Here is a 21,496-nt window from a genome sequence, read left to right as displayed (position 1 = left end):
TTTCTTTACTGAAATACCTGCATTCAAACCACTCTTTCATAAGATATATCAAAGGGGTATACAACGTACAAAATAGAATAAAATCAGTAGAACTATCATCTACCAATCCCTACAGTATGATCCAGTGCAAACAGTGCTTAAACATAGATTCAGGTAGGTAGCCATGTTGGTCTAAAGCAGTCAAAATATTTCAAATGCTTAAACATAGTTTAGCGCTGCGTTTTGCTGCCTTAACCTGGTTAAGACCCTTCAAAGCAAACAGTTACTTGGTAAAAGCATGGGTTCGCTTGCCAAATTAAGCTCTCCCCTGGCAGGCCATATAGCTGTTCAAGTTTAATGTTTGTATATTTTATATTGAAGTTTTATTTTGTTTTGTAACCTGTCCTGGGATCACAAAAAGTTGACACCACGCAAACAAACAAAAAACGGCAATGTGGTTTTGAGTCCTTGTTTGCAGCCAAATGTTAACTACGGATTAAGTACTTAGTAAGTCCTTGTGTTCAACGATTGACTCCTGCTGAGCTAATTCTGTTGGAATCCTTTGCACAGGAATACAGGAATAAGCCATATTAAACCCAGCGGATTCCGTTGGAACTGCAAAAATGGCAATAAAGGTCTATCCAAGAAATCCAGCGCTCCTCTCCAATACTTGTGACAAAACCAATCAATCAATCTCTATGGGTTTGACCACTGAATTTTGTGGGGGAATATTTTCGTATTGTATATGCAACAAGAACAGTGGGTTAGCCGTTGCAGGATAGGACTGTTGGTATTGTCATTTAAGACACCTGAGTAATCACACCTAAGTACAGTGGTACCTCAGTTTATGAACTTAATCTGTTCCAGAAGTCCGTTCTTAAACCAAAACTGTTCTTAAACCGAGGCGCGCTTTCCCTAATGAGGCCTCCCGCCGCTAGTGCCCTTCCACCGTCTGGATTCCGTTCTTAGACTGAGGTAAAGTTCGCAAATCAAGACACTACTTCCAGTTTTGCGGAGTTCATAAACCGAATCGTTTGTAAACAGGGCTGTTCTTAAACCGAAGTACCACTGTAAAAGGTAAAGGACCCCTGGACGGTTAAGTCCAGTCAAAGGTGACTATGGGGTTGCGATGCTCATCTCGCTTTCAGGCCAAGGGAGCTGGCGTTTGTCCGCAGACAGCTTTCTGGGTCATGTGGCCAGCATGACTAAACCACTTCTGGTGCAACCGGACACCATGACAGAAGCCAGAGCGCATGGGAACGGCATTTTTCTTCCTGCCACAGTGTTATCTACTTGCACTAGTATGCTTTTGAACTGCTAGGTTGGCAGGAGCTGGGACAGAGCAACAGGAGCTCACTCTGTCACGGGGATTCGAACCACCAACCTTCTGATCAGCAAGCCCAAGAGGCTCAGTGATTTAGACCACAGCGCCACCCACATCCCTTTAAGACTGACAGTGCACACCTGAGTAATCACACCTAAGTAATCACTACTCAACGCCAATCAGCGCCACCTTTTCTAATGTGCCTGTGAGCTTGAAAAGCTTCAGGACCCCTAACCACACACTGGAATTAAAACCATTTCAGCAAGTACACAACACTGCGGCCTTTTTTCTATGTTCTACACGCCCACCTGCCAATCTTTCCGAAGATGCCGCGAAGAAATAATGCTCAAAGGCCAGTGCTTCTGAACCTCTGGAGGAGAGAAAGAAATCATCTCATTGTGCTACAGCAGCCTCGGCTGTCAGATTACAAGATGCCCTTTGGTCCACAACTGACATGGAGCATAAGACAACAAATCTGTGAAAATATAAAGGCGCCACGACCGTCCTTGCATCTTGAATTGTGGGGCCCAATCTCAAAAACATTTACTCAGAAGCATTTCCAAGGGAATGCCTTACTTCTTGGAAAGTGTAGTGAGGACAGCAGCACCATGTCTGTTTTCTTGCTCCAGGGGCACCGAAGGACCTTAAAACGTGTTCTCCCTAGCAGAGAGCACGTGTTGCAATGGGGGATACAAGCCACCCCAGTGTTGCTGGGCAGATTTGCGGAGTGACCCAGGCAGTGAATTGGTTAATTGGGTCACTGAGGAGAATTGCTTGTTACCAATTTTGAAGGAGGGGTCAGACGTTTTAAATATTGGACGCCCAACTTTGGGCGTCCTCTTGGCTGCTTACACCGGATCACCCGCCCACCCTCCCTGTATTGGGAGGGTTGTTCGCTTGACCTTGCTATGCCTGTCATGGGGTCGTCTGCTTTGAGGCAGGGGCCTGGTAGGAATTTTGTCCATTTGGCTGATTGGCTGGTGCCATTTGGTTTTTGCCTACTACGTAGCAAATCGTCACAACTTGTAAGGTTGGCGGTTAGGCATTGGTTCAAATTGGTTGGTGGAGGAGTAAGTGCCTACCCCTCCAATGGTGGTGCGGAAAGGGAATTCCGTTAAAGGAATCCAGGGGCTTGCCATTCTTTTCATCCTTGTCCCTGGCATCGGACTTGGGCCGTGCAAGCCCCACAGGAACATGAGGGTGAGAAGTGAGGGACTGAGGCCCAGCTTTATTTTCTCCCCAAAATTGTTTCCCTCACTGGCTTCCGCTGGAATCCGGAAGTCAGTTCTGTCCCTGGGCAAGGACAGATAGTCGGAACCAACGCCTAAGCAACCACTCACTTGTGTGTATTTAAATAAAGTTGTGGGCCAAAATCGTGCCAAAAACCCAAACCAAAATTGATGTGTGATATGTGAATTATTGGGGGGGGTGGCTTGGGGACCTCGACACGCAATCAACGCACACAAAACTTGACTGGCACGGCAGCTGAGCACACCAAGGACACACATGCCCTACAGCCATAGTTAGGAGATCTGGCAGCAGCATTTGGAAGGGAAGGTTGCTCAACGGTAACAGAAAATGACTTTGAAATAACTTGGAAGGATTCAGGCTTGGGCATCTCAAGAGTTGAAAAGTCTCTGCGGAAGTTAGAGCCATCAAAGGCTGAAGTGGCGGCCAGGATTCAAGAAGAGCTTGGGTGGGAATGCCAGCCAATTCTATGCCTACGTGGGTAGACGACCCATTTTTCTTCCTGGCAAGAGATCATTGTGCCTCGTGATATGCTTTGCCAAGACTGAGTTGTTAGCCTTTTAGGGTAGCCTTAAGAAGCTGAGCTCAAAGAGGAGAGCTGAAAAGCTCATGAGTGCATGCAGAACGCCACACAACATGTTTTGGATTGTTTATTTTTTTAAAAAAAGTAAAATATTATTCTCTAGGAACACTGTGCAGAGATCGCGTCGTATTTGAGTCCTGTAACATCAGTTAAATTATCATCACAAGTGCTACTCAGAAGATACGCATAACTGGAACTTCTCTTGTGTTAAATTCGTAGAATCATAGAATTAAACTGGAAGGGACTTTGAGGAGCGTCTAGTCCATAAGGACATTGTTAGAAGAATCGCAGGACGGTTTGTAGTACACTGGCAAAGTGTTTTGCAGTCCTTGCCATTTAAAATCATTGCAACCGCAATCGCCCACTTCAGCAAATAACTACAGCAGCTCATTAGTGACATTAATATAGTCATTAAATAGATTGCCCCAGCTGCCCATCTTTGCACACAGTTAGAAGCAAACACCGTGGTACTTTTCAAAATCCATTTATTATTTAACTAAGCTTTCTTACATTTTCCGCAATCAGTCTGGAGGAGAGATCTTTTTACAACAGTGAATTTATTTTATTTATTAACCTCATTTAAGCCTTGATTCTCCAAGAGACTGCACATAGAGCAATAAAACGACCATTCGTTCCAGTGTAATAAGGAGAAGAAATTAAAGAAGGGAATCTGAAAAGCAGAGCAATCTAAGACCTAAGTCACTTGTAACACTGAGACAAACCATGGCTTAGTCGCTTCATGTGGTTGTTTCTGATCAGTTTCTGAACCTGCTGCTGCTGCCGCACTGCTGCGAACCAAACCATAGTTCAACATAGTGCTGCACCCAAACCCCAGTTCATGGTCTATCTCCCCCAAACAAACCATGAGCGGTAAGCCATAGAATAAATCTTAGCTAAGCCTGTGTTTTGTCAGAGCGTGAGAAACCATGAGCCCACAGTTCAGACATTATAATTACGTTTTCCCCCATTTCTATACCACTTTATATTTTTAAGAAAAAAATCCCAAAGCAATACACCTCTGGCTTAGCTCAGAGCATAGTGTTGGCAGCAACATCAGAGGGGGAGCAAAGGGACGGTACTGACTTCTCACTGACAGGCAGCACAATCGTTTCTTCAAAACTAAGCCATGGTTTGGATTAAAATTACATGCAAACTAAGTCTAGAAATCATCCCTAAACGGCCTTGGCCCAGTATACCTGAAGGAGCATCTCCACCCTCATTGTTCAGCCCAGACACTGAGATCCAGCTCCGAGGGCCTTCTGGTAGTTCCCTCACTGAAAAATGAGGTTACAGGGAACCAGGCAGAGGGCCTTCACGGTAGTGGCACCCACCCTGTGGAACACCCTCCCATCAGATGTCAAGGAAATAAACAACTATCTGACTTTTAGAAGACATCTGAAGACAGCCCTGTTTAGGGAAGTTTTTAATGTTTGATGTTTTGTCACATTTTTAATATTCAATTGGGAGCCGCCCAGAGTGGCTGGGGAAACTCAGCCAGATGGGCGGGGTAAAAATAATTAAATAAATTGTTGTTGTTGTTGTTATTTACCCAGCACCTCAACACCAGCTGTAGGGGTATTTAAGTGGTGGGATGTAGAAAAGACCCTCTGAAGCCCATACCCTGCTCACTTCAAATGGTGACAGACTTACAGTGGTGCCCCGCAAGACGAGTGCCTCGCAAGACGAAAAACCTGCTAGACGAAAGGGTTTTCCGTTTTTCGATGCGCTTCGCAAGACGAATTTCCCTATGGGCTTGCTTCGCAAGATGAAAACGTCTTGCAAGTCTTGCGATTTTTTTTCGCTCCCCCCCCCTTTTTCTAAGCCGCTAAGAGCCTTTTAGCCGCTAAGCCGCTAAGCCTTTAATAGCCGCTAAACCGCTAAAAGCGCTAATCCACTAAGCCGCTAATAGGGTTGCTTCGCAAGACGAAAAAACCGCTAGACGAAGAGACTCGCGGAACGGATTATTTTTGTCTTGCGAGGCACCACTGTACAATGCAGATTTAAGCAAATGGTAAGTTTGCAAGGGAGGCCATGATCTTTTGGATTCCCCCATTTGGAGTTTATGGCTCGAAGCAGCATTCCGTTTCACCCCTGAAAACATACCAGAAGCCAGGGTAGACTTTGCAAGATGAGTACAATTATTGTCTCTGCAGGACTACCCTCTTCGCAATCTGACCACTGCATATGGGACCAGTGCTTTTCCCAAGAAGCCGCAACACACTGCAGTAATCTAACCTTACCGTGAAAAGAGCATGGATTAAGTGAGGCAAGATCGCATCTATATAAGAAGATGGAGCACCAAAGTAGGAAAAAGGTATTTGAAACCCTGGGTGTTGCCTGGGCCTCCAAAGATAAGGGAGGCTCTTATTTACTGAAGATTGGAAACTCCTTACAGACCTTTTGCGTGAAAAAGAAAATGAATCCTGGGTTTGAGGATTGAAGAAAAGATTGGTTTATAGACATTAGAATTGTGGGGTGTTATCTTGGACTGGGTGCCTTCAACAATTTTCTATATATTGCTGACGGATGAAGAATCAGAAGTTCTCCTTTTCTCTTTTTGGTTTGTGTTGTTATTTAGGTTAGGTTTTTTTAATCTCTGATAAAAAAGATACTGGAAATTTGACAAAATAACATTTGTATTCTGTTTCAAACTTTAATAAAATCTGTTTTAAAAAAAACCCAAATCTGAAAGCACATTCAAGCTGCCAACCTAATCCCTCAGATCAATGCTAAAGTACACTTCCCAAGATTCTTTGGGACTCTTTAAAATGATATGATACTCTTTAAAACAGGGGTCGGCAAAGTTTTTGTGGCTTGGGCCAGTTCACGGTCCCACAGACGCCGCAGTGAGCTGGAGTGTGTGTGCACGTGTGTGTGTGCGCGCGCACGCACGCATGCGCAAACACTATTTCCAGCGCTCCTTCTAGCGCGGAGGAGGCGTGCGCAGCTTCCCATTGGCTGAAGGAGCTTCCTGCAGCCAATGGGAAGCCAGCCAGCATCGCAGAAGGCAGTCCCCACTCTGCTCCACGCCAGTTTAGCATGGCGCACAGGAGCCGAGTAGGCGGCAGGAGTCCCTGAGCGGGCAGTGGGGTCCATGGGCTGGTTAAATGACCCCCATGGGACGCTTGTGGCCCATGGGCCTTAGGTTGTCAACCCCTGCTTTAAAGGTATACTGCAAATGAGGCCTAAGAAACAAATCTTGGAGGGGTTATATAGAGAGGAACGAACTTGATTCTGAATGGCTTGGATTAACGAGCCCAGAATGAGGGGGACGAAGCTCCTATCCTAGAGATGTCCCAAAATGCCTCCCTTTTCTTTCTACCAAATAACTGAGTGCTTGTCATATGCTTCAATGGGAGAAATAAAGAACTACCAACGAATGAAAATATGGGGCTAGATGAATTCTCAGACAAAGGGCAAGAAACCTCAAGGAAGACGGAAATTGTGGTGGCTGGAAAAAACAACCAAAACGTAGTACGACATGAGGCAAGCACCTGAACTTCGCAAGACCAGATCTGGGTGACAACAGGTAAGATGTCAATGCAGCTTTATCAACCCATTATATAAAATAATTAGTAGTTGGTGTGCTCGTGAAGAAAACACTCTGTTTTAACACACAACACTAAAAATCATTTTAGAAAGAGCATCACATCTGAATGCAAAGCCTATGTCAGCCCCAAAGATTGTGCCAGGCAGGTTTGAAGGGGGCACCAGCAACATGCAATCTGGTGGCTTCGTCCTAAATAGGTGCCCCTCCCCCCCAATAATTCTTATTGTTTTCATATAAATACAAGAACAACATCAAACTACAGTTGCTTGTCCAGTGGTACATTCTCACCCAGTTTCGTATGGACTACACAGTACACAAGTAACGCGTTTATTTATGCACTCAATTTAAGTATCCTCTCTGCAGAGATTCTTGTGTTGGGGAAGCTAGTCTTGGCCATGGATTTACGTCCAGGGCAGCAGCCACCTAGAGGAGGGAGCTCAGAGCTGGTACCAGCACCTGTGGGCCCCTATCAGGATTCTAGGCGCCCAGCAGCTGCCTAAGGGTGCGAAAGCCACACACTGTAGGCCAGATTCTATTTGCACAAAATCATTTGCGTTACTAGGAAAACACAGCGATGGAAAACCTGCATGCACCTTCTAATAATAATTCCACTTTTCCTCTGATGAATGAGCAGTCCCTGTCAAAGAGTAGGGATCTTGCAGCCATCCAGATGTTGTTGAACTACAACTCTCATGATCCTTGACCATTGGTCATGCTGGCCAGGACCAATGTGAGTTGAGGAGGGCCACGGGTTCCCTATTCCTGCTCTAAAACATAAATTCATCATGGCTAGGTCGGCAGAGCCTTTTCAGGGGTGGCCACACACATCTTTGGAACCCCTTCCCCAAGGAAATCTGCAGGGCTGTATCGCTACTGGTTTTTAAGACAACTCTGAAGAAGCCTTTATTCTAGCCTGCATTTGGCTAACGGGCAGTATAAAAAAAGAGGTGTTAGCAGCTCCTAATTCTAATTTAAATAGTAATTATTATTTCGTTTTTGTGGGAGATTCTTTTAATTTGTAAACTGCCTCGCCCTGTAAATTATTTGAATAGAATGCAATTTGTTGAAGAGTTTATGGCTAACTGGTAACACTGGAAATAGCAAGGAGCAGTGGCGTAGCATGGGGGGTGCAGGGGGGGCCGGCCGCACCGGGCGCAACATCTGGGGGTTAGGGTTAGGGGGCGCAAATCCACAGGTTAGGGGGCGCAAATCCACGGGTTAGGGGGCGCAAATTACTTGCCTTGCCCCGGGTGCTGACAACCCATGCTACGCCACTGGGAAGGAGGGCATGAAAATGCCCTGCAAAAGCAGATTTGCATACTTTCCTCTTGACAACAAACTTTTCAGATGCAAGACGAAACCTAACATTACTTCCATGGCTATCCCACAGCCTTCATTTATTACTCTTTCCTTGATGCACAGGGCCAAGGTGCTATACATAAGGGAATTTTTTTTTACCCTTGAAGAAGGGAAAAAAACAGGAGTAAGCCCAGTGAACTAATTTCCCTTTGGGGGCAATCTATGGAAATGCTGGAGCCTCTCATCTGAGCAGGAGGAACTCACCCAGAAAAGCAGGTTTAGAGCGTACAGCAGGCACCGCAAACACTTCACCGAGTCTTCTCTGGCCATTGTGAGCTCCTCTCCGCAGAAAGCCCCATCCTCAGACTCGCTACATCCTCTTACGAGCAGCCACCTCTGACACAGAAAATTTCAGCAATCTTCCAAAATAAAAAAAAAGAGGGAGGGAGAAAGGGAGGGGCAGGAAGAGAGGAAGGAAAAGGAAAATCATTTCACTGATGACAGTATAAGGAGAAAGCAAGCCAGGGGCGTGAAACCAACCGGGCGCCGCAGGACGGAGATGGAAAGTTCTCTTGCTGCAGCAGTCAACTTTGCAAACTTTTCTTTTCTTTTCTGCTGGCTGTATACGTTTCAACTGAAGTGTCATTTGAGCGTCAGAGGGGACAGAGAGGGGGAGAGGAACAGCAGCAGCAGGCGCTGGCTTTTTGCACTGCCCCTATGCAAAACCTCCAGGGAGGGGAGGTCTCCTTTCGCCCTTGGCCTCCATTCACACGACGCACGCGGGGTGGCACCCTTCTGAAACCCCCTTGTTTACTGAAGCCACGAGGGCGGGCGGGCTCTCTCTCTGTGTGTCTACGCACCCGCATCCCGGAATCATTGCTCCGGTTAAGGCGCTTTGGCGGGGTGGGAAGAAGTTTCTCCTTTCATTACTCATTAACCACCTCGATGGCGGACCGACGGCAGGGCGCGAGAAAGGAGACCTCAACTCACAGCCGTGGAGTTCAGGATCGGAGAAGGGGGGCGCGTTCTTGGAGAGCGCAGACCCTTCCCTCTTTGAGCCCGCCTCTTCCAAAAAATAAAATATTTTTTTAAAAAAAAAAATCATTTATTTGGTTTTTTTTTGCAAATGGAAACGCCGTTCCCTGTTTTAGGATTCAGGGTAGACGATTGCTTCTGCCCTGGAACTGCTGCTGGGGTGACAGGGCGAGGATATCAGAGTGGGGTACAGGGGTGCCAACTTGAATAAAATATTGGGGGGAGGCCAGGAAAGCCCCGCCGCTCATAATCGATCACAAGGCACTATTTGAATGCGCCTTTGGGGAGGCCCTGAAATATTTTAGGGTAGTGGGGTGCGGGTTGCAACAAGAGAAACGGGCGATCGAGCCATGACAGGGAAGCCTGGCGAAGGATCCGGCTGGAGCAAGGAGCAGGGAGCAGCCACCGGGTTCCTCCTCCGTCTCCCACCCTCCCAGCTCCCGATCCCATGCCATGCCCTGAACAAGCAACGGGACAAGCAACGGTGGGCATGGACTCCATGTGCCCCTGCGGCTGCCCAAGCTGCCCAAGGATCGCGGGGCAACGCTGGGAGTTGCGCCGGGGAGGAGGAGAAGTTGGTGAACTTACCACGCTCGCCGCGTGGGTTGCAGCTCCGCGATCTCCCCCCACAGCTGATCCCGACGGAGCCGAACCCAGGTGCAAAAAGGAGAAAGAGAAAGTGCTTCCGTTCTAAAGCCTCTCCAAGCCCCGCCAGGTAAAGGAGGGCTGCTTAGGCAATAACTCTCGCCCAATCGCTCGGACTCCCACCTCCTTTCCCCTCGGTGGCTCCACGAGAGGCAGCCGCCAGCTGCACAAGTGCTTGCCACGCATGCTCGGCAGGAACAGCAAGACCGGGCTTCTGTCGGGTCTTAGAGACCACGGCTGCCCCGCCGGCTCCTGGGGCGAGGAGAGCGGCATCCCTGGTGATCTGGGCGTGATGCGATGCCGTATTTCTTAGGAAACCCCCCCCCCCTCCAAATGGTTGAGATTCTTTTAGAGAAACCCCAAAATTCATTCATAAAGCAGTAACATAAATCTCCATTGCTACATATTGGGTCAGGAAATCAGCCCTGAGTGCTCACTGGAAGGACAGATCCTGAAGCTGAGGCTCCAATACTTTGGCACCTCACGAGAAGAGAGGACTCCCTGGAAAAGATCCTGATGCTGGGAAAGATGGAGGGCACAAGGAGAAGGGGATGACAGAGGTCATGTCCACTACTGAGTGGACATGTATAGGATTATGAATGCCTTTCTTTGGAAAAAAAAGTTTTAAAAATAAATAAATCTTGGTTTACATGCCTTGCCTCTTTTTTCGGTTGCGCAGCCTTTCTTTTTTTTTTTTACAAAAACGCCAACAAAACGTGATTTTTCAATTGACACACACACAAAACAACAACACAAAAACACTTCTGTAGTAGTATGCAGTACAGTAGTGTGCATACATAAAATGGTTTGCTAATTTTAATTAAGCATGCAAGGATTATGCACCATAAATAGCTTTTCTTATTTTCCCAGACTTTGGGGTTCTTTCAGTAAGTTATGAACTCTTCTATTGGGGAGAAAATATATTAGCAAAAGGATGAGCAACAGCAGAATGCCCTGGAAGAGATCCTTGTTCTAAAAGAGTGTTCTACTTTCTAACAGAATAACAAAGTCCGATATGGTCAGTTAAGGGTTAGATCATTGTCTCCTGATCAATACAGATCTAGTGTTTTGGAGAGAGGGGGCCTGAAAGCTGGTAGAAGATAACACCCTTAGCTTGAAGGATATCAGAAATGCTGAATGGTGGGAGGCAAATATATAAGCCAGCTAATGGGTGAATGTCTGTGGAGAATTTTCTGACCTGTTGGGATGCCTTCTGCCTTCTGCCTTCTGCTTCCACTTTCTCTCTGCTTGTATATTTGTCAATAAAGCAATTGTCACTGCAGGCACCTTAAGTTTCCTATACACCTTGCATGCAAATACTAATTGATGCATGACACATATGCATGCATATGCTACTCAGTGCAAATATGATGCAGATGGGAGGAATGGTTGCAGATTCAGGCCCATTTTCCGCCTTGTACTGCGTGCGTCATCAGCGATAAGATTTTATTATGCTTATTCTAAGGATGAATCAATTTGTATCATTTCAAAATGAAAAGATTGAAAGATGTTAAAGCTAAAGGTTAATTTTATAAGAACTGTGATTTGGAAAACCGTTAAATGGAAATGCATGGAAATTCAACCAAGGGGAAGCGAGGAAGTCACTTAACAATGTTAAGAACTATAATTTTTAATAAGATTATGATTTGTGTTTGTTTGTCTTGTTTGCTTATAATTTTGTAAAAATTAATTTTAAAAAATTGGAAAAAATAGATTTTATTATGCTTATTCTAAAAGAGTTGATAACCCGGTAAAGCTTTATATTCATTTTATGTTTTCTCGCATCAACAAAGCTATAATAACTAGAATACAGGAGATCAAGCTTCCTTTAGCTTTCTCCATCTATTTTATCATTCTTATTATTTGTTAAATTTCTATACCACTCTTCATCCTAGGACCACAGGGTGGTTTATATATATAACACATAACATAATATATAACAAATAACATAATAGCAAACAAAACAATACCCCCCACACACAGTTTAAAAGGCCATAGGTTGTTTAATTAGGCTGGAGAAGAGGGACATTTTTGCCTGATGCCTGAAGATATGTAATGAAGGCACCAGGCAAACCTCCCTGGGGAGAGCATTCCACAAATGGAGCCACCACAGAAAAGGCCTGTTCTCATGTTGCCACCCTCTGGACCTCTCATGGAGGGACTGGGACACATAAGGAAGGGCCTCAGGTGATGATTGCAGGGTCTGTGTCGGTTCATATGGGGAGAGGCGATCCATAAGGTTTTACAACCCAGAGCTGTTTAAGGCTTTATAGTTCAAAGACTACATAGCTTTTAGAAGACATCTGAAGACAGCCCTGTATCTGGAAGCTTTTAATATTTGGAGTTCTTATTATATTGTTATATGTGTTGTAGGCCACCCAGAGTAGCTGGGCCAACCCAGCCAGATGGGCAAGGTATAAATGAAATAAAATAATAATAACAACTATTATTATTGTTGTTGTTGTTGTTGTTATTATTATTATTATTATTATTATTATTATTATTATTATTATTATTATTAAACCAGCACTCTGTGTTGAGCCCGGAACCTAATTGGCAGCCAGTGCAGTCGGGCCACATTTGCTCCAGTATTTCCCGAAAAGGGATCTTTTTGAAACCACCTTGATGGCATTGAAATCCTGCATTTGATTTTGTATATGTTTTTAAGCAGGGTCATGAGCATTTAAACATTAATGTTGAATATCCTGAAGCTTTGGATACACACACACAGTGCAATCCTATATATTTCCTATATATACTATACTATATATAATCCTATACTATATATACAATCCTCTATATCCTATACTATAAGAGGGTGGTGCTGTGGTCTAAACCACTGAACCTCTTGGGCTTGCAGATCGGAAGGTTGGCAGTTCGAATCCACATGATGGGGTGAGCTCCCATTGCTCTGTCCCAGCTCCTGCCCACCTAGCAGTTTGAAAGCACACCAGTGCAAGTAGATAAATAGGTACGGCTGCAGCAGGAAGGTAAATGGCATTTCCATGCGCTCTGGTACTTGTCACGGTGTCCCGCTGTGCCAGAAGCAGTTTAGTCATGCTGGCCACATGACCCAGAAATCTGTCTGTGGACAAAGGCCGGCTCCCTCGGCCTGAAAGCGAGATCAGCGCCGCAACCCCATAGTCACCTTTAACCATCCAGGGGTCCTTTGCATTTTACCTTTTACATCTACTCAGAAGCGAGCCCCACTGAGTGTGTGCAGAGCCTCAATCTAAAAGAGGTGAGAATGTGCTTCGTGATCATTCTATTATTTCTCCCTCGTTTAAGTGATGGATTGGGGAGCATGCATTGGACACAAAGCATGAGCAAGCACTTCTGGCAAGAAGGCAGCCTTGACATATGAGTGTTTGGCAGGCTCTGCAGCCTTAATGAACAGTCCCCGAGGAGCGTTTCTTTCTGCCGGACTGTCAACTTCCGTGAAATTTCCATGACACTGAAAATGGAAAAGAATCAGGGAGAACGTTCCCATGGAAGTAAAGCAATGTAGTGTAACCGGAAGTGTTAGCCATTCTGAAAATTCTGAAAGTCCTTTTCAATTATGCTCTGTTTGGAAACAAGCCGAAAACACGCCAGAGGGAAATAAGTACTTTTAAAGGGGGGGGGTACCACTTATAAATGAATAAATCCTCCACAAATCTGGAGTGGAGTTCTAATTTGGTTGGATGGCACCTGGTACAGTGGTACCTCAGGTTACATACGCTTCAGGCTACATACGCTTCAGGTTACAGACTCCGCTAACCCAGAAATACTACCTCGGGTTAAGAACTTTGCTTCAGGATGGGAACAGAAAGTGTGCTCTGGCGGCACAGCAGCAGCAGGAGGCCCCATTAGCTAAAGTGGTGCTTCAGGTTAAGAACAGTTTCAGGTTAAGAACGGACCTCCGGAATGAATTAAGTACTTAACCCGAGGTACCACTGTATGTCTCCTTCCAGCAACCTGGACCATATCAGTGAGGCTGAGAAGAGGGTCAACCCAGGACCTTTTGGTAATTCTTATGGAACTTCTATGTTGGCATGGCACTTCACAGCAGAGTGTTTATACTCCAATATGAGTATTATACGCTTCCTTCCGGCAACTCTTACAGCCAAGCTGGTGCCAAAGTATAGCTCTTGAAATATACTCAGAGTCCTGTAGTCATAGAATCATAGAATCATAGAGTTGGAAGAGACCACAAGGGCCATCGAGTCCAACCCCCTGCCAAGCAGGAAACACCATCAGAGCACTCCTGACGTATGGTTGTCAAGCCTCTGCTTAAAGACCTCCAAAGTAGGAGACTCCACCACACTCCTTGGCAGCAAATTCCACTGTCGAACAGCTCTTACTGTCAGGAAGTTCTTCCTAATGTTTAGGTAGAATCTTCTTTCTTGTAGTTTGGATCCATTGCTCCGTGTCCGCTTCTCTGGAGCAGCAGAAAACAACCTTTCTCCCTCCTCTATGTGACATCCTTTTATATATTTGAACATGGCTATCATATCACCCCTTAACCTCCTCTTCTCCAGGCTAAACATGCCCAGCTCCCTTAGCCATTCCTCATAGGTACGTGTAGTGATTTCACGCACTTTATTGCAGCTTGTAAAACAGTGATTGACTTGTCCCCCAAACCTCAGGACAATGAGTCCAGTCTGATTGGCTGATTCTGCTTCTCTCCTGGAGCCTGATTGGTCTTTTCCTACAGGCCAATCAGTTGTTGCATTCTACAATCCTACCAGCCTAATAGGCCGATTAACTTCCTCCTGGAGCCTGACTGGTCTTTTCCTGCAAGCCAATCAGTTGTTGCATTCAAGGATCCTACTTGCCTATTGTTCTAGGATCCAAGCTTAGTACATAACAGCTCTATTTTCCTTTGGACCACATCAGTGAGACTGAGAGTCATCATGTCATCGGGGCAGCTTAGGACCTCCACACAAACTGCCCAGGCTTGCGCCCCAGAGAGGTCACTTCGGTGCTGCTTACCCGGAGGCAAACTTCACTGTCTCTCGGGACAGATGGATGCCAACAGCAGCTTTAAAATTATTTTGAAACAATTTAAAATCAAAGTGATTGAAAAGAGAAAATATAATGTTTGCTCTAACACTACCGACGTTTGTGTATATTATATTTGCTGCAGGGGTAGCTCTAAATATTTCTCTTCGGTCTGGGGACCCAACTCCTGCATGCTTGGTGTCAGGAAACTCCCCATGGATCAAGCATGGGATTAACTGGGAATCTGGATCCCAGATAGAAGAAGCAGAGAAGAGTTAATCTACTGCTCACACACTAAAGGTATAAAGGGGGGGGGGTAAAGGACCCCTGGACAGTTAAGTCCAGTCAAAGGTGACTGTGGGGTTGTTGCTCTCATCGCGCTTTCAGGCCGAGGGAGCCGGCGTTTGTCCACAGACAGCTTTCTGGGTTATGTGGCCAGCATGACTAAACTGCTTCTGGTGCAACGGGACACCGTGGCGGAAACCAGAGCGCACGGAAACGACGTTTACCTTCATGCCGCAGCAGTACCTATTTATCTACTTGCACTGGCGTGCTTTCGAACTGCTAGGTTGGCAGGAGCTGGGACAGAGCAATGGGAGCTCACCCCGTCATGGGGATTCGAACCTCTGACCTTCTGATCAGCAAGCTCAAGAGGCTCAGTGGTTTAGACCACAGCGCCACCCATGTCCCACACTAGGGCTGTCCAACTCCCTTCATCCCTGACCATGATGCCTGAGGCTGATGGAAGTTATAGAGCTCAACCTCATTTGGAGTCTAACCACATATGCATTAGAATTACTGTGAGAATGTGAGCAGGGGATTAGTTGCAGAGCTGAGCACCCCTGCTCAGATTGTAAGCAGAACTGAAGCGGGCACTCTTTGCCAGGCACCTCTGCCATGCTGATTCTGCATGTACCAGTGCTGTGAACATTTCCTGTTATCAGCTGCTTCCTTCTCCCCCTCTCTCTTTCCCAGGGCGAAGACACTTTCCTTGAGGAAGGAGAAGGGGGCAAAGTGGCAGAATCACTGCGTACAACCCCAGGGAGACATCTTTCCTCACAGGGGACCAAGACTTCACTGCAAATGCCAGGATTCCTGGAGAGAACCGACAATCTGTGTCTCAGTTCCTGCTGCAGCCTCTCTTCCCACCAGGGACTTGGGCTTGAAGCCCTTGGTAGGAAAAGGCACTCTCTGTGAGTCTTCCACCTCTTCTGCTTCAAATTCTCTTTTCTCAATTACACTCCCCCCTCCTTTTTTTTTTTTTTTTTGCCTTGAGAAGCAGATGAGTTCACACTCTCTTCCTCTCTGCCCTGCCTCAAGTCTAATGAATGCCTGAAGAGAATCTCTAGGCTGGAGTGACGTGAACAGCTGGGCGTACACACGGAACCATGCAAATTTCAATTTGGAAAACATATCTTACTTTTGGGTTGTTTTGCCTCGGAAAACAGTGATGGGTGGCTCTTGCCTTTTCCCTTGTATAGTCACCGTTGTTACTCAGCAAAGAAAATTCTCTGCATTTTCATTTCTTGTTAATCTCTTATCTCTCTTTCAGGAATTTATGCAGAAGATTTCAGTATACTGAAAGCTTAAGGGAGCCTCCCTGGAGGAAACTTTGACATGGGAAAAGGAAGACCTGGGAAATGACGGTCATGGAAAAGATCTTTGAATGTCTGCACTTTGGCTTTTAAACCCTCTGGTCCTCCGGCCTTGCCTCTGATCACTTGAGTTCTTTCTATTGACTTGGTGCCTTTTTAAGGCCAAGATTTCTCCCGAGCTGAACCATAATGAAATGATGAGCCTGCTAGGAGTATATTGTTTATCATGAGCCTTCGATCTCATTCCTGCAGTGTTTGGATGCTTTGTATAACTCTGTGGCATGCTTCACTTTCAACCGTCTCCTCAGCTTGCATCACAGTGCTATGTATAGCGTACTTGGGTTCTATCTTTACAGGATCAAAGGGGAGATTGCTGTGCTTTATAGACCAAGATAGATTTTAAGGAGTTGCTGAAGTAATTCCTGGTTAAATGGCTCTGATGAATTTCTTTGAACTTATCTCAGCACCGCCCTGCTGAACGTGTCCTAGATGTACGGAAGGCTATGTCGAATCGGGAAAGTATGACTGATCCCTCTGGTGTTCTGTCACCTGGAAGCAACTTAGTTTGGACTACGTAGCTCAAAAAAGGAGAGCTAAACTGAGTCAATCGCTGTGATTCGTCGGTTTGAACTTCAGAACCAAATTGGAGGAATACTTCCCATTGCATCAAGGGAGTTGTGATGAATGCCATGTAAGGAATTCAGAACCAGTGACATGTGGACCACAGGAACTAGGGTGGTCTCCTAAATGTTCCCGGCAAATTGGAGTATTAAAGTATTAAAGCCTGGTGCCTCCTTCTCAAAGCCCAGGAAGATTCTACCTGACTTAGGGAGGGAGGCACGATGCTCTGACAGGTCAAAGAGCCCTACACCACCTTCACAAAGGCCCAACAAGCTTCTGCCAAGGCACGCAATATCAGCCCCTCAATCGCCATTGCGAGATGGCATCTCTTGGCCCTAACTACAGTAACTGTTCCCCTACAAAAAAATTCACCCCACACCGCTAACCATCAGTTAGAGGACTTCCTCCAGCCCTGGGACCTAATCTAGCCCCCGTATGGAAGCAGCCATGAATTCCAGACCCATCTTGCCTAGCTCAAGTAAAAGCTATGATTGGTGAGTTGTGGGGAAGATCAAAGGGGCAGAAAGGGTAGGGAAGCCATGAAAAACTGTTTGCAATGGATCCAATGGGTGCCTAGCTGGGTTGCACTGCTGTGCCAAGAGTATTCTGTACAGAGAGGTAACTTTGGAATGGCAAGGAGAGGGTGCTGTTTATCTGCTATGATGGAAAAATTGCACTGCAGGAACCAGGAGCAGTGTGTCCTGTTTTGCCGCTTGAGCCAAACAAGTAGTGTTGCGCCGCTCTGCAGCGCCACTGCCAGACCGCTCACCTCCACCAGCATGATTCTTCCTAGCTCAGCTGGTAGAGCAAAAGACTTTTAATCTCAGGGTCGTGGGTTTGAAACTCAAGTTGGGCAAAAGATTACTGCCTTGCTGGGGGTTGAGCTACATTACCCTTGTGGTTGTCCCTTCCTGTTTTTCATCTTAAAAAGCAGAGACATCACCTTGTGACAAAGGTCCATATAGTTAAAGCTATGGTTTTTCCAGTAGTGATGTATGGAAGTGAGAAGAAGGCTGATCGCTGAAGAATTGATGCTTTTGAATTATGATGCTGGAGGAGACTCTTGAGAGTCCCATGGACTGCTGGAAGATCAAACCTCTCCATTCTGAAGGAAATCAGCCCTGAGTGCTCACTGGAAGGACAGATCGTGAAGCTGAGGCTCCAATACTTTGGCCACCTCATGAGAAGAGAAGACTCCCTGGAAAAGACTGTGATGTTGGGAATGATTGAGGGCACAAGGAGAAGGGGACGATAGAGGACAAGATGGTTGGACAGTGTTCTCAAAGCTACCAGCATGAGTTTGACCAAACTGCGGGAGGCAGTGGAAGACAGAGGTGCCTGGCGTGCTCTGGTCCATGGGGTCACGAAGAGTCGGACATAACTAAACAACAACTGTTTTATGACACTGCACTGCTGGCACCAGCAGAGAAGCAGCTCTGGCATCTGTACCAATTCCCGGTGAGATCTCACTGGAAATTTCGCAAGATCTTCAGCGCACCTTGACATTTCAGTGAGATCTCGCTGGAAATCAGCACCGGGGCCGAGGCAGCTTTTCCACTAGTGATGGAATGGCAGGGCATGTCAGGTGACGATGGGGTGCTGCCTCTGGGCTTCTGCCATCTGAGGTGCTTCATGGATAGGCTTCCTTGTGAGGAACTGATGCAAACATACTTTTCTTAGGCATGATGGTTTTACATAGCGTTATTGCTGTGAATGTACATTCAAACATGTGAATAACTAGTTGGATCCTGAAATGTAGTGTTCTTAAAAGGTTGCACCATTATCCTCCAACTACCCCAGCATCTGAATGAGCTCTGTATGTGTACATCTGTCCTGCAGTGTTCAAATTGCAGGTTACTTTGCTCCCCAAACTAGAGTCCTTTCTGTTGGGGATAATTCAGACTTAAATTCCAGGTGTCGAAAAAGGTTATTAATGTATGCTACTACTGCAGCTTGTGTTTTGTTAGCCCAAAAATGGAAAACGAGCGAGGTCCCAACCAAAGAAGAGTGGCAACTTAAGTTGACAGAATATGGACAACTTGAAGACTTAACATGTAGAATAAGAGAACAGGAAGAACATATGTTTAGAGGAGATTGGAAAATGTTTATTGAATATATGGGAAATAACTGTGTACAGCTGAAAACGCTGGCAGCATTAAGATAAATTCAACAGTGTAAATAAGTTATGATGGATGTAATAATGGAATACTGAATGGTATAGTTTCTGTAAAATACGCAGGGATTTGTGATATGTAATATGAACCATGGAAAGAGAAGAAGGGAAGTCATTGATCTCTTAAGGATATAAAAATGAGTACTTTAAATTGTAAAACAGAAATATATATATATATATATATATATATGTTACCTAAAGCATTTCTCCTTCCTTCATATACTTACCCAGGCTTTGAGATCAACCTTGGAGTCCCTTCACTGTCAAATGACACATATATACTCTACTGCCAAATGGGATGCATAAATCTCGTGGGGGAAAACTGTCCAAATGTTCTCACATTTCTTTTCTTTATGCTCACATCATTATATTGGCAGCTCAGATAAGGATAGTGCGAATCCTTAATTCTGTGCAAAGCAATGACTTGTCTTTCCATTGTGGAAGCAGTATGCCTTTGGCTGACCCTAGTGTATGCATGACTCAGTGGTAAATTCCAAATAGTAATCAGCAAAATGTGTATATCTTTGAAATACAGCAAGGTTTTCAGGACTAAGATAACTACCAAGATTTTACTCCAATATAACAGCAGCAGCAACAACAATTTATTTGGACCCCACCCATCTGACTGGGTTGCCCCAGCCACTCTGGGCGGCTTCCAACATATATAAAAGCATAATAAAACATCAAACATTAAACATTAAAAACTTCCCAATACAGGGCTGCCTTCAGATGTCTTCTGAAAGTTGCATAGTTCTTTATCTCCTCAACATCTGATGGGAGGGCGTTCCACAGGGTGGGCACCACTGCTGAGAAGGCCCTCTGCCTGGATATCTGTATTTTCACTTCTTGCTGTGAGGGAACCACCAGAAGGCCCTCAGAGCTGGATCTCAAAAGAAGTGTGCAGTGGGCAATTTCACAACTCCACGTGGCCCTGATTTCTGCCCCCACATCTCCAACATGTCAAGGACAAAAATAATTTGTGGTGGAGCCTCTGTGGTGTCCGATATGTCGACATTCAATTTCATTGCATAAGACATACGATCAGATCAGAGGAGGATCTTTCAGTAGACAAGAATGCTCTGGGCCAGGGCTTCGGTTGAACGAGGCATTCCAACGACCCATTTCACTCTTCAGAAAGGTATGATATATTCACCTTAAAGCTGTCTAAGAACCAGCTGTATAAAGAGGACACTGGCTTTGGCAAGCCAGGGAACCCAAGCAGATCTTCCAAGGAGTTTTGGTGGAGCTGTAGCCTTATTAGACTTTACCGATTGGTGGGCTCTGCATTGCTCCCGGACAGGAGGAAGGAAGTCAAGTGACACCGAGGATTGGTTCAGAGAAAGAGTTCTTTATTTCTGCTCTCCGGAACAGCAGAAAGGCACCTGCGTGGTCAGTCCACAGCAAGTCCAAAGAAATGAGAAGTTTCATGCAGTATATATATCCTCCAGGCACCCTCTCCCCCTTCCCCAGGAATCCAGCCACGTCAGCTTGTACACGCAGGTTGACATCACAGATATTCCTGCTCCGGTACTCTTAACCATAAAAGGGTATTCCTTCCTATACTTCTGGCCATAAAAGGATATTCCTTCCTGTACTTCTGACCATAAAAGGATCTTCCTGTTCCTACTCTTATCTTGGAGCAAGAGGTCACCATCTCCAGGAACACACTCTGGCACTGTTCCCAGACTAGGTCTGTGCGTCTTTGTGGTCAGGATATAACATAAGGCACAGACGTGTCTTCCCTGTTCTACTGGTACAGTCAAGGCCATCCTTGCCATCACAAACTGATAAAGGAGAGGGCTCTGAGCACTTGTCTATACAGCCAGGTTTTTGTTTATACATTGACTCAGAGCTCAAGTTAATGGATTTTAGCTAAGGAAAATAGGGGTTTTGGTGCCTATTTCAAACTGCCTGCACAGTCAATTTTGGGTTTGGGAAACCCATTCCTTCAGAGCAGATGCTGCCCTGTTAGCAGGTCTCCAAAATGGATGTGAGGTGCTTAAGTTGAGAAAGTGACAATTAGCTCTCTTTGCTAAGCCAAATTCCAGTTGTAATTCTTCTTTATTCAAAAGTTGGTCCAGAGTCATCAGCTGGCATGTGCATGTAGATCAGCTCCAGCTCACGTTATGAGTGTCTTCCAGCCAAGCCAAGTGGCATAAATGGTCAAAGGCACAACTATTTGTAAGATGCAAAGCTGACCTGAATCACATATTAGCCTCCACATGTCTATTCTTTCTTATGTCTATGGCGGATTTCTTGATTCCATTTATAATCACCTCTAATCACCAAGCATTGGAGAAGGTAACAGTCTTGTTTAATTTAAACACACACACACACACACACACACACACACACTTTAAATTTATTTTAAAACACAGCAAATTTAACATGTACAAATAAAATTCTCCATTCCAATCCCCTGCCATTCAAAAATGCTTTCCAAGTCTTTTCTGCAATGCTT

At 45.5% G+C, this 21,496-nt stretch overlaps 1 protein-coding gene across 3 annotated transcripts in view; it reads right to left on the bottom strand.

Moving 5' to 3' along the window:
* Window positions 1–9,842, bottom strand: part of TSPAN12 (tetraspanin 12) — a 92,913-nt gene extending 83,071 nt beyond the window's left edge. Inside the window, exons 1-2 of one of the 3 annotated variants that reach the window (XM_082239864.1) lie at window positions 9,607–9,842; window positions 8,248–8,402 (exon numbers count right to left, since the gene is read on the bottom strand). In XM_082239864.1, coding sequence (XP_082095990.1) covers window positions 8,248–8,313 — 66 coding nt within the window. In that variant the 5' untranslated portion in view covers window positions 8,314–8,402; window positions 9,607–9,842. Of the gene's footprint in view, window positions 1–8,247; window positions 8,403–8,523; window positions 8,987–9,606 lie in introns of those variants that run through there. The other 2 variants (XM_082239866.1, XM_082239865.1) reach the window with 2 other exon arrangements.
* Window positions 9,843–21,496: the final 11,654 nt, after the last annotated feature.

This window comes from Podarcis vaucheri, assembly GCF_965113315.1.
Source record: "Podarcis vaucheri genome assembly, chromosome: 10".
NCBI lineage: Eukaryota > Metazoa > Chordata > Lepidosauria > Squamata > Lacertidae > Podarcis > Podarcis vaucheri.
The sequence above is the reverse complement of the archived record's forward strand: the minus strand, read 5'-3'. Positions and strand labels throughout refer to the sequence as shown.